Source organism: Anomaloglossus baeobatrachus, chromosome 1 (assembly GCF_048569485.1).
Source record: "Anomaloglossus baeobatrachus isolate aAnoBae1 chromosome 1, aAnoBae1.hap1, whole genome shotgun sequence".
Classification (NCBI taxonomy): Eukaryota; Metazoa; Chordata; class Amphibia; order Anura; family Aromobatidae; genus Anomaloglossus; species Anomaloglossus baeobatrachus.
Window position 1 is genome coordinate 669041822 of NC_134353.1, and position 13939 is coordinate 669055760.

The window sequence follows — 13939 nt, forward strand, 5'->3', positions numbered from 1 at the left end:
GGTCTCGGGCGAAAAGCCAGAGGACCCGCTGGAAATGCCAAAACAAATACAGCAAACACACTCTCCCCACACAATAAAGGACAGGGACCCCCAACATATGAACGTCTCAGGTACTTAGCTGCTGAGACACAGGGCCAGGTCCCTGGTGATGAGTGCTCTGGTCCAGCAGGGTCCTGAAGGGGCTGTGGACGGAGACCGGACTCCTGCCAGGCATGGAGACCGCGCTGGCTCCCACTTCAATCCAGAGCCCAGAAGGGATGGTGAAGGAGCACGGCATGTAAGGCTCCAGCCTTGGAAATCAACCTTACAACACCACCGACATAGTGGGGTGAGAAGGGATATGCCGGGAGTCCAGACGTGGACCCGCACTTCTTCAATCTTTTTCCAAAAAAGAAAAAAAAAAAAATCATGTGTGGATGTATGCCTTCTGAACACAAAGCGATAAACTGGCTGTGACTGGCTCACCAGGGGGTGTATAGGCTCAGAGGGAGGAGCTACACTTTTAGGTGTAGTACTTTGTGTGTCCTCCGGAGGCAGAAGCTAAACACCCAAGGTCTGGGTCTCCCAAAGGAACGATAAAGAAATAAGACAGAACTTTACTGCCCGCGGTCATGAAGGGGTTAAAGCGTACCCATTGTTTTTAAATTTTATTTCATAAATGAATAATACACATGAAAATAAGCATCTTTGTAATATATCTAATCAGGCAAATTTGCTTTCTCTGCCAGACTTGATCAGTCGTTATCAAATTTTTCAATTTTGGGGTAAAATCTGTATTCAGTGAAGACTTTCCCATCACTGAGATAGGAGATGGCAGTTGTTACTGATGAGATTCGATGTAGATAGAAGAGGGAGGTGCTAGAGGCAGAGGGAGGAGCTAGTCACTGGTCTGATTGATGCACTGCAAAGTAATAGATCAGTGATCAGGGCAGGGAAAGTTGATGTTCGTCTCATCCTGGAACTAAGTAAAAAAAAAAAAAAAGGTTAAAAAATTGTAAAAAATAAAAATCCCAAAATAAAAATATACCAATAAATACATATTTATGTAAAAAATAAGAAAAAAAGAACAAATTTTGGTATTGTTGCAGTCAGAACGAACCACTCTATAAAACTGTCACTAATTAGCCCCTTCAGTGAACAGCGTTAAAAGTAGCAAAAACCGATGTTTTTCATCTTATTGCCGAAAAAAAGTGGAATAAATCGTAAGAAAAGTTGCATGGAAATAAAAATGGGATCATTGAAAACATCATCTTGTCCCGCATAAAGAAGCCCCCATTCAGCTCTGTCCACAGAAAAATAGAAAAAACTATAGCTAATCAAACTACAGCAATGCAAAAACAAATTTCTATAAAATTGTTGTGTAAAAACCACAACACTGATGTAATATCGCTAGAATCATACTGACCCGAAGAATAAGGCTGTCTGATTCATTTTTACCACACGGTGAATGGCCTAAAAAAAGCAACCTATTCCTGAATTGCTGTTTTATGTTCATTCTGCCTCCCAAATACTGGAATAAAAACTAATCAAAAAACATTGTCTGAAAATGGTACCGATAAAAACAACTCGTCACGCAAAAGAAGGGAATTTTGTTACTTACCGTAAATTCCTTTTCTTCTAGCTCCTATTGGGAGACCCAGACGATTGGGTGTATAGCACTGCCTCCGGAGGCCACACAAAGCAATTACACTAAAAAGTGTAAGGCCCCTCCCCTTCTGGCTATACACCCCCAGTGGGATCACTGGCTCACCAGTTTTAGTGCAAAAGCAAGAAGGAGGAAAGCCAATAACTGGTTTAAACAAATTCACTCCGAAGTAACGTCGGAGAACTGAAAACCATTCAACATGAACAACATGTGTACCCGAAAAACAACCAAAAATCCCGAAGGACAACAGGGCGGGTGCTGGGTCTCCCAATAGGAGCTAGAAGAAAAGGAATTTACGGTAAGTAACAAAATTCCCTTCTTCTTCGGCGCTCCATTGGGAGACCCAGACGATTGGGACGTCCAAAAGCTGTCCCTGGGTGGGTACAGAATACCTCATGTTAGAGCTGCGAAGACAGCCCTCCCCTACGGGGAGGCAACTGCCGCCTGCAGGACTCTTCTACCTAGGCTGGCGTCCGCCGAAGCATAGGTATGCACCTGATAATGTTTGGTGAAAGTGTGCAGACTCGACCAGGTAGCTGCCTGGCACACCTGTTGAGCCGTAGCCTGGTGTCGTAATGCCCAGGACGCACCCACGGCTCTGGTAGAATGGGCCTTCAGCCCTGATGGAAACGGAAGCCCAGCAGAACGGTAGGCTTCAAGAATTGGTTCTTTGATCCATCGAGCCAGGGTGGCCTTAGAAGCCTGCGACCCTTTGCGCTTACCAGCGACAAGGACAAAGAGTGCATCCGAACGGCGCAGGGGCGCCGTGCGGGAAATGTAGATTCTGAGTGCTCTCACCAGATCTAACAAATGTAAATCCTTCTCATACCGATGAACTGCATGAGGACAAAAAGAAGGCAAAGAGATATCCTGATTAAGATGAAAAGAGGATACCACCTTCGGGAGAAACTCCTGAATGGGTCGCAGCACTACCTTGTCCTGGTGGAAGACCAGGAAGGGAGCCTTGGATGACAGCGCTGCTAGCTCAGACACTCTCCGAAGAGATGTGATCGCTACCAGAAAAACCACTTTCTGTGATAGTCTAGAAAGTGAAACCTCCCTCAGAGGCTCGAAGGGCGGCTTCTGGAGGGCAACTAGTACCCTGTTCAGATCCCATGGATCTAACGGCCGCTTGTACGGGGGTACGATATGACAAACCCCCTGCAGGAACGTGCGTACCTTAGAAAGTCGTGCTAGACGCTTCTGAAAAAAGACGGATAGCGCCGAGACTTGCCCTTTAAGGGAGCCGAGCGACAAACCTTTTTCTAACCCAGATTGCAGGAAAGAAAGAAATGTAGGCAATGCAAATGGCCAGGGAGACACTCCCTGAGCAGAGCACCAGGATAAGAATATCCTCCACGTTCTGTGGTAGATCTTAGCGGACGTGGGCTTCCTAGCCTGTCTCATGGTGGCAACGACCCCTTGGGATAATCCTGAAGACGCTAGGATCCAGGACTCAATGGCCACACAGTCAGGTTCAGGGCCGCAGAATTCCGATGGAAAAACGGCCCTTGGGACAGCAAGTCTGGTCGGTCTGGTAGTGCCCACGGTTGGCCGACCGTGAGATGCCACAGATCCGGATACCACGCCCTCCTTGGCCAGTCTGGGGCGACGAGTATGACGCGGCTGCAGTCGGATCTGATCTTGCGTAGCACTCTGGGCAAGAGTGCCAGAGGTGGAAACACATAAGGGAGCCGGAACTGCGACCAATCTTGCACTAAGGCGTCTGCCGCCAGAGCTCTGTGATCGCGAGACCGTGCCATGAAGGTTGGGACCTTGTTGTTGTGCCGGGACGCCATTAGGTCGACGTCCGGCCTTCCCCAGCGGCGACAGATTTCCTGAAACACGTCCGGGTGAAGGGACCATTCCCCTGCGTCCATGCCCTGGCGACTGAGGAAGTCTGCTTCCCAGTTTTCTACGCCGGGGATGTGAACTGCGGATATGGTGGAGGCCGTGGCTTCCACCCACATCAGAATCCGCCGGACTTCCTGGAAGGCTTGCCGACTGCGTGTCCCCCCTTGGTGGTTGATGTATGCCACCGCTGTGGAGTTGTCCGACTGAATTCGGATCTGCCTTCCTTCCAGCCACTGCTGGAAGGCTAGTAGGGCAAGATACACTGCTCTGATTTCCAGAACATTGATCTGAAGGGTGGACTCCTGCTGGGTCCACGTACCCTGAGCCCTGTGGTGGAGAAAAACTGCTCCCCACCCTGACAGACTCGCGTCTGTCGTGACCACCGCCCAGGACGGTGGTAGGAAGGATCTTCCCTGTGATAATGAGGTGGGAAGAAGCCACCACTGCAGAGAGTCCTTGGCCGTCTGGGAAAGGGAGACTTTCCTGTCCAGGGATGTTGACTTCCCGTCCCATTGGCGGAGAATGTCCCATTGAAGAGGGCGCAGATGAAACTGCGCAAACGGAACCGCCTCCATTGCCGCCACCATCTTCCCGAGGAAGTGCATGAGGCGTCTTAAGGAGTGCGACTGACTTTGAAGGAGAGCCTGCACCCCAGTCTGTAGTGACCGCTGCTTGTCCAGCGGAAGCTTCACTATCGCTAAGAGAGTATGAAACTCCATGCCAAGATACGTCAGTGATTGGGTCGGTAACAGAGTTGACTTTGAGAAGTTGATGATCCACCCGAACGTCTGGAGAGTCTCCAGTGCAACATCCAGGCTGAGTTGGCATGCCTCCTGAGAGGGTGCCTTGACAAGTAGATCGTCCAAGTAAGGGATCACAGAGTGTCCCTGAGAGTGCAAGACTGCTACCACTGCCGCCATGACCTTGGTGAACACCCGTGGGGCTGTCGCCAGACCAAATGGCAGAGCTACGAACTGAAGATGGTCGTCTCCTATCACGAAGCGTAGAAAGCGTTGGTGCTCTGTAGCAATCGGCACGTGGAGATAAGCATCTTTGATGTCTATTGATGCTAGGAAATCTCCTTGAGACATTGAGGCAATGACTGAGCGGAGAGATTCCATCCGGAACCGCCTGGCGTTCACATGCTTGTTGAGCAGTTTTAGGTCCAGAACAGGACGGAATGAGCCGTCCTTTTTTGGCACCACAAAGAGATTGGAGTAAAAACCTTGTCCTCGTTCCCGAAGAGGAACAGGGACCACCACTCCTTCTGCTCTTAGAGAATGCACCGCCTGCAGAAGGGCATCTGCTCGGTCGGGGTGTGGGGAAGTTCTGAAGAACCGAGGCGGAGGCCGAGAACTGAACTCTATCCTGTACCCGTGAGACAAAATGTCTGTTACCCACCGGTCTTTGACCTGTGGCAGCCAAATGTCGCAAAAGCGGGAGAGCCTGCCACCGACCGAGGATGCGGAGGGAGGCGGCCGAAAGTCATGAGGTAGCCGCCTTGGAAGCGGTACCTCCGGTTGCTTTCTTGGGGCGTGAGGGAGTCCGCCAGGAATCAGAGCTCCTTTGCTCTTTCTGAGTCCCTTTGGACGAGGAGAATTGGGGCTTGCCCGAGCCTCGAAAGGACCGAAACTTTGACTGCCACTTCCTCTGTTGAGGTTTGTTTGATCTGGGCTGGGGTAAGGAAGAGTCCTTACCTTTGGACTGTTTAATGATTTCCGCCAATTGCTCACCAAACAGTCTGTCTCCAGATAATGGCAAGCTGGTTAAACATTTTTTAGAAGCAGAATCTGCTTTCCATTCTTTTAACCACAAGGCTCTGCGCAAAACTACAGAGTTGGCGGATGCCATTGAGGTACGGCTCGTAGAGTCTAGTACCGCATTGATAGCGTAGGTCGCAAACGCAGTCATTTGCGTAGTTAAGGACGCCACTTGCGGCACTGCTGGACTTAAGAAAGAGTCCACCTGTGCCAGACCAGCTGAAATAGCTTGGAGCGCCCACACGGCCGCGAATGCTGGAGCAAACGACGCGCCAATAGCTTCATAGACAGATTTCAACCAAAGGTCCATCTGTCTGTCATTGGCATCTTTAAGTGAAGCCCCATCCTCCACTGCAACTATGGATCTGGCTGCAAGCCTGGATATTGGAGGGTCCACTTTCGGACACTGGGTCCAGCGCTTGACCACGTCAGGGGGAAAGGGATAACGTGTATCCTTCAGACGTTTGGAAAAACGCTTGTCCGGATAAGCATGGTGTTTCTGGATTGATTCTCTGAAGTCAGAGTGGTCCAGAAAAGTACTCAATTTACGCTTGGGATACAGAAAATGGAATTTCTCCTGCTGGGCAGCTGCCTCCTCTGCTGAAGGGGCTGGGGGAGAAATATCCAACAGCCTATTGATGGCCGCTATAAGGTCATTTACCATGGCGTCACCATCTGGCGTATCCAAATTGAGTGCGGTGTCAGGACCAGACTCCTGATCACCCACCTCTGTCTCATCATATAGAGACCCTTCTCGCTGAGACCCTGACCCGCGTGATGACGTGGAGGGTCTCTCCCAGCGAGTTCGCTTAGGCGGCCTGGGACTGTCGTCAGAGTCAGAGCCCTCAGCCTGTGATGCCTGGGACCCCCTTGAAGTACGGATTAGTTCCAACTGAGGGGGACCGGGGAACATAGACACAGCAGTGTCCATGGTCTGAGCAACTGGCCTGGACTGCAAGGTCTCCAGGATTTTTGTCATGGTCACAGACATTTTGTCAGCAAAGACTGCAAATTCTGTCCCCGTCACCGGGGCAGGGTTCACAGGCGTCTCTGCCTGGGCTACCACCACCCTAGACTCTGGCTGCCGAAGTGCCACTGGGACTGAACATTGCACACAATGAGAGTCGTTGGAGCCTGCTGGTAGATTAGCCCCACATGCTGTACAAGCAGTGTATACAGCCCGTGCCTTGGCACCCTTGCGTTTTGTGGATGACATGTTGCTGTCTCCTCAGAGCAATATAGGGGTATACAGCCAAGAAGCGACCGTACAGTGCAGTATATATATATATATATATATCTGGTACAGGAAAAAGTACACCAATACAACACTGTGGCACTAGTGGGGCCAGCACTAATGTGCTGCTTACCGCCCGCTAAACGCGGGTGTGTGGTCGCCAGAAATCCCTAGTCTGGGTCTCCCAGAGCCTGTGTCCGTCCTCCAGCCAGACTGCATGCAGGAATGGCTGCCGGCGTCCTGTGGAGGGGGGGGCGGGCCCTGGGCGTGCTCAGACCAAAAGCGGGAAACCTGCGTCCCACTGTGCCTAATGAGAGGGCTGGAGCATGTAAATAAGGCTCCAGCCCTCGGCGCTGACGATTGCACAGCGTCTGTCCCATTCCCTGAGTGACAGGGAGGGGGCGGGAACGAAGCGGAGCTAGGCCGCAAAAGCCGGGGACTAAATTTATAAGCGCCGCCGCCGTAAAAGCGCGGTCGGCGCTAAGTCCCCGGCGCACTACAAGTCCCAGCCGCGCCGCCGCTCCGAGAGTGGCCGGCGCGGTAGTTCCCAGCACATGAAGTCACACAGCTAAGCTGCTGTGACTCAAACCCCAGCGTGCAGCGCTACTGTCCCCGGCGCACTAACACACCCAGCAAGTCTGGCGTGTGCGTGCCTGTCTGTACGGGGACACAGAGTACCTGAAAGTTGCAGGGCCTTGTCCCTGAACGGTACCCAGCTCCGTATCCAGCAGGTTCACTGGGTCTGTGGATGGAGCCCGGCCTCAGGGCTTGGGGGCCGGTAAGATCCCACTTCCTCAGAGCCCCTCAGGGGGATGGGGAAGGAAAACAGCATGTGGGCTCCAGCCTCTGTACCCGCAATGGGTACCTCAACCTTACAAACCACAAGTGGGGTAAGAAGGGAGCATGCTGGGGGCCCCATATGGGCCCTCTTTTCTTCCATCCGACATAGTCAGCAGCTACTGCTGACTAAACAGTGGAGCTATGCGTGGATGTCTGACCTCCTTCGCACAAAGCAGAAAACTGGTGAGCCAGTGATCCCACTGGGGGTGTATAGCCAGAAGGGGAGGGGCCTTACACTTTTTAGTGTAATTGCTTTGTGTGGCCTCCGGAGGCAGTGCTATACACCCAATCGTCTGGGTCTCCCAATGGAGCGCCGAAGAAAACAAGCCCTCACATGACGGTCAGAAGTACAGGGTGAGACATTTATATGGATACACCTAAATAAAATGGGAATGGTTGGTGGTGATCACTTCCTGTTTGTGGATCATTAGTATATGGGGGGGGGGAATCTTTTCAAGATGGGTGGTGACCATGGCGGACATTTTGGATCCAACTTTACTTTTTCCAATGGGAAGAGGGTCATGTAAGCAATGGTGTGCTTAGTTAACGAAACATTATTCGTTCATTAGTTATTTACAATTTTGTGACCACTTATAAAATGTGTTCAAAGTGCTGCCCATAGTGTTGGATTGTCAATGCAACCCTCTTCTCCCACTCTTGATACACTAATAGTGTGTCGCCCAAGGGATACCCATCCAGCTTCAGGGACGCCACAGGATATCTTCTGTATGGCAAACAGGTATGTCAGTTTTAAATGTGTCGTGACGCCACTCACGGCTTGCGGTCAGGAATATGGATGACCGCCACTGCAGGTTTTAGGAGCGTCTGGGGCTGATGGAGTCTGCAGTCAGATGTTGTAGCGTCCTGTGAGTGAGGCAGGCCCCAGGGGCTCAGGTGTGTAAGGTAGCAGGTCCTGGAATAATACAAACGGAGTCCAAAAGTCTTTTAATTCGTTTTTACTCACTCAGATGTTGTTGCTGTGAGCTGACCCGGGCGTTGCTGTGAGTAACCAGGTAGGACCAGGGGCTCCTTTGGGCCAGTCCGAGGGTGACCAGTTAGCTCGCCTTCCTAGCACTTCTGTGTTCGGATAACCCCTGACTTGAAGTACCGTGGGGTCTATCCAGGGAGTCGCAACTGCCTTTTCTCCCTTTTTGGACCGTTTGCCGGCAGCATGGACCAGGTGAGATGGCGTCTGGCTCTGTCTCCTTATGGGTCCCTGCATTGCTGCTGAGGCTCGGACTCTGTGTGGTTGGTGAGGTACCTGTAGTTCCCCTCACCGGCAGGTTTAGCAGATCAATAAATTGAAGTCTACTCAAGGGACCTGTACCCCGTTCACCGGCAGTCCCCATACTCAACTGACTCTGTCTTTCTGACTGACTGAACACGTGACTGTTCTCCCCCGCCAACTGTCACTACACCGCGCAGGGTCTGACTAGTGGCTGCGCGCGTATCCCTTAGCAAATGCCGCGTACCACTACCAGACTGGCTCGCTCCACTCCTTTCCTGACAGCCTCTGCACTTTAGCTCCCAGCTCCTCCACTACAACTCGTGAAAATAATTGAAAGCTAGCCCTCTCTGGAGACTACACAAGGGTCCCCTCTAAAGGTGTGGCAGACCTGGTTGCTATGTGTCTATGCTTACACACCTCATTCTGGCCTTTAGGATTACCTGGAAGTACTGTCCCAGCATGGGTGCAGTACTCAGTGGTGCCTGACCGGGTCAGGGGTGGCACAATAGCAACATCGTAGAAGAAATGCTGGCAAAGGCTTCCAGTATCCGTTGTTTCAGATGCTGCACATCTTGAATCTGCACAGCATAGACAATTGCCTTCAGATGACCCCAAAGATAAAACTCTAAGGGGGTCAGATTGGGAGACATTGGTGGCCATTCAAGTGGCCCACAATGACCGATCCACTTTCCAGGACACTGTTCATGTAGGAATGCGCGGACTTGACACCCATAATATGATGGTGCACTATCCTCTGAAGACAATTATCTATGCTGTGAAGATACAAGATGTGCAGCATCTGAAACAACAGATACTGGAAGCCTGTGCTAGCATTTCTTCTGCGGTATTGCTCTCGGTGTGTCAAGAGTGGGAGAAGAGGGTTGCATTGACAATCCAACACAATGGACAGCACTTTGAACACATTTTGTAAGTGGTCATAAAATTGTAAATAACTAATGAATGAATAAAGTTACGTTAAAACCAAGCACACCATTGTTTTTCTTGTGAAATTCTCAATACGTTTGATGTTACATGACCCTCTTCCCATTGGGAAAAAGTTAGATCCAAAATGGCCAACCTCAAAATGGCCGCCATGCTCCCCACCCATCTTAAAGTCTTTCCCTTCCCATATACTAATGAGCCACAAACAAGAAGTTGATATCCTCAACCATTCCCATTTTATTTAGGTGTATCCATATAAATGGCCACTCTGTACACATGTATGAGGAAAAGTAACCCACATGGCTGTGTATCTTTCTCTGATCTGCTTTGGCATGTCTGATTTTGCTGCTTGTGATTGATAATTTAGAAGAAAATTTTAAGGGAATTTGTGAGCTGCTTATGTACCATTATGTATTTTAATTAAAACTATATGATCTCATCATCCCGGAGTTCTGATGTTGTACCTATGTATTAATTTGAACACTCTCTGATCTCTCTGTATCAAAATGGTCACAGAAAAAGTCTACAAGAACCTTCAATCTCTCTATTCAGAGAGGAAAATGCCCTGCGGCCCCACCAATCGCACCAGTGTCCGTACGTGGAAATAAAATGTCCAATTCTAGAAACGACTAGCAATGCAACAGGTCCTTTAAAATCAGGATTGTTCCTTGGAAGTCTTTCCCAAACATAACGAGCCGCGTGTGTTGTCAGAAGGGCCAGTGTGCCATAGATTAGTATTTTAGGGTTGTAGCTGCAGTCCACGAGTCTGAAACCAGGAGATACTGGCAGCAAGCTGGTTTCCTTTTTATATATGAAATAAATGAAGTCTGATTCTGCTGAATAAGTTTTGGATATCATTGTATCTGTTCACAATCATCTGCAAAAGGGCTTGACTCAAGTAATAAATTCCTGCAAGGCTATGTGTACAGGCAGCGCTCATGTTGCTGGGGTTCTTCTACGGTATTTCCTTTCAAAATCACAAAGGGTGATCAATGATAAGTAAAAAATATTTATTATGTGCAGTGGCAATCCTCATCTTCTCATGATTACGCTCGAGTATAGATTGTTTCAGACTTGCCTTCTGACTTGGCGGCATACCTTGCCAATGTGAAAAGGTAATCACTCAACCTGTAAAAGATAAGACTAGCTTAGTTTTATATAGCTGATAATGCTTGAATTGCTAAATGTTATGGGGTAGGGAGGAAGATAAAGAACATTCAGTACATTTCTCCCATTGTACATAATAGGTGTAAAATCGTCATCTTGCGCACAGAACAGGTGAAAATAGCTATCCAACCTCTAGAGGGCCAAATGAGCTCCTGTGCTGCGCTATCCTTTAGGCACCATGCACACTGAGCTTTTGTTTTCTTTTAGTATTTGTAAGTCAAAACCAGGAATGGGTGATAAATACAGAAGTGGTTCTTGTGGTTATTGTATTTTCCTTCGATTGTTCCACTCCTGGTTTTGTCTATCAAATGCTCAGTGTGCATGTGGCCTTCAGCATTACTTACACATCAGTACTACGAAGGTCTCAAACACAGAACAGGTGTTAGCCTAAGCCACACGGCGAGAAAAACGGTGCGAGTGGAGTGCGATAAAACATCGCATTCCACTCGGACCTACAGTCATATGAAAACCGTTTGGGCACCCCTATTAATGTTAACCTTTTTTCTTTATAACAATTTGGGTTTTTGCAACAGCTATTTTAGTTTCATATAATAACTGATGGACTGAGTGATATTTCTAGATTGAAATGAGGTTTATTGTACTAACAGAAAATGTGCAATCCGCATTTAAATAAAATTTGACCGGTGCAAAAGTATGGGCACCTCAACATAAAAGTGACATTAATATTTTGTAGATCCTCCTTTTGTAAAAATAACAGCCTCTGGTCGCTTCCTGTAGCTTTTAATGAGTTCCTGGATCCTGGATGAAGGTATATTTGACCATTCCTGTTTACAAAACAATTCCAGTTCAGTTAAGTTTGATGGTCGCCAAGCATGGACAGCACGCTTCAAGTCATCCCACAGATGTTCAATGATATTCAGGTCTGGGGACTGGGATGGCCATTCCAGAACATTGCAATTGTTCCTCTGCATGAATGTCCGAGTAGATTTGGAGAGGTGTTTTGGATCATTGTCTTGCTGAAATATCCATCCCCTGCGTAACTTCAACTTCGTCACTGATTCTTGCACATTATTGTCAAGAATCTGCTGATACTGAGTTGAATCCATGCGACCCTCAACTTTAACAAGATTCCCGGTGGCGGCATTGGCCACACAGCCCCAAAGCATGATGGAACCTCCAACAAATTTTACTGTGGGTAGCAAGTGCTTTTCTTGGAATGCCGTGTTTTTTTGCCTCCATGCATAACGCCTTTTTGTATGACCAAACAACTCAATCTTTGTTTCATCAGTCCACAGGACCTTCTTCCAAAATGTAACTGGCTTGTCCAAATGTGCTTTTGCATACCTCAGGCGACTCTGTTTGTGGCGTGCTTGCAGAAACGGCTTCTTTCGCATCACTCTCCCATACAGCTTCTCCTTGTGCAACATGCGCTGTATTGTTGACCGATGCACATTGACACCATCTGCAGCAAGATGATGCTGCAGATCTTTGGAGGTGGTCTGTGGATTGTCCTTGACTGTTCTCACCATTCTTCTTCTCTGCCTTTCTGATATTTTTCTTGGCCTGCCACTTTTGGGCTTAACAAGAACTGTACCTGTGTTCTTCCATTTCCTTACTATGTTCCTCACAGTGGAAACTGACAGTTTAAATCTGTGAGACAACTTTTTGTATCCTTCCCCTGAACTACTATGTTGAATAATCTTTGTTTTCAGATCATTTGAGAGTTGTTTTGAGGAGCCCATAATGCCACTCTTCATAGGAGATTCAAATAGAAGAACAACTTGCAAGTGGCCACCTTAAATACCTTTTCTCATGATTGGATACACCTGCCTATGAAGTTCAAAGCTCAATGAGGTTACAAAACCAATTTAGTGCCTCAGTAAGTCAGTAAAAAGTAGTTAGGAGTGTTCAAATCAAGAAATTGATAAGGGTGCCCATACTTTTGCACCGGTCAAATTTTGTTTCAATGTGGATTGCACATTTTCTGTTAGTACAATAAACCTCATTTCAACCCAGAAATATTACTCAGTCCATCAGTTATTAGATATATGAAACTGAAATAGCTGCTGCAAAAACCCAAATTGTTATAAAGAAAAAAGGTTAACATTAATAGGGGTGCCCAAACTTTTTCATATGACTGTATATTAGCCTGTGTGTCAGCACACATCACATGAGCTATTATTTTCTCAGCCCTAATTGGTCCGAGAAAACAATCACAGCATGCTGCGACTGTAATGCGAGACTCTTTCTCTGGCACCCATTCAAGTGTATGGGTGCGAGAGACAGATCGCATTGCACTCGCATTACACCGGTGTACCGCGAGTGCAGGGCGAGAATCGTAATAGCCGGCTACAGAGGAGAGAGGGGGAAAAATGCGTCCTGAGTTGAAGTTTTTAACTGTGCAATTTTCGCACAGATGCTACGTTTTGATAGTCTGTTATTGATTTTTGTGCAAAATTTGCCGCGACCAAAAAACGTATATTTCTGAACGCGGCGATACCAAATGTGTATATTTTTTCTTTTTTAAACCCTTTAATTTTCAAATGGGGCAAAAAGGAGGGTGATTAGAACTTTTAGATTTTTTTTTAATTTCTAAAACTTTTTTTTTCTTTTTATTTTACTAGGTCCCTTAGGGGACTATATGGATCGGCAATCAAATCGCTTTGCCATATCTCCAGATACGCTGCTTTACTTTCAATGCCGGCACTATTCCGGCATTGAGAGCAAGTGACTCATGTTAGCTACAGGCGTCATCACATGACCCTGTGCTACCATGGCAACCACCGGAAGTCACGTGATCATGTCACGTGACTTCCGATGGGGGCAGGGTAAGTTATAATAATGGCTGCACGCATATACATCTCACTGTCAGATTTTGGCAGTGAGATGTAAGGGGTAAATAGTCGCAGGTGGAAGCCATTCCACTCACGACTAGCAGGCACATATGTCAGCTGTTGAAGGCCATGGGTATTAACCACATACGATCCATGACGTACCCAGTACGTCATGGGTCACTAAGGGGTTAAATGCTGTTATAGTATCTACCATTACTACCTCTTCCGGTAGGGCATTCCACAGTCTAACTGCTATAACTGTAAAGAACCCTTTCATATTCATCCACTGTAATCACCTTTTGATGCACACTTAATGTCCCCTGGACTTCCCAAAGAAATACATCATGCGCCAGTCCTTTGTACTGAACAGAAGTGTATTTATACATATGAGATCTCCTCTGCTGAAAACCACTGAGTATGTGTGGTATCCAGATACCCATTCTACTGCTGCTGAGTTAAACAGTTGTCGTGTGG

General features: G+C 47.9%; 1 protein-coding gene across 3 annotated transcripts in view; it reads right to left on the reverse strand.

The window, feature by feature from the left end:
* Positions 1 to 609: 609 nt before the first annotated feature.
* MMAB (metabolism of cobalamin associated B) overlaps positions 610 to 13939 on the reverse strand; it is a 48168-nt gene continuing 34838 nt past the window's right edge. The window contains exons 14-15 of one of the 3 annotated variants that reach the window (XR_012751975.1): positions 10037 to 10631; positions 610 to 961 (exon numbers count right to left, since the gene is read on the reverse strand). Coding sequence is in view for 2 of the 3 variants with exons in the window: in XM_075341718.1 (XP_075197833.1) it covers positions 10550 to 10631 (82 nt within the window). In the remaining variant the exon portion in view is untranslated. Of the gene's footprint in view, positions 962 to 9706; positions 10632 to 13939 lie in introns of those variants that run through there. The other 2 variants (XM_075341719.1, XM_075341718.1) reach the window with 2 other exon arrangements.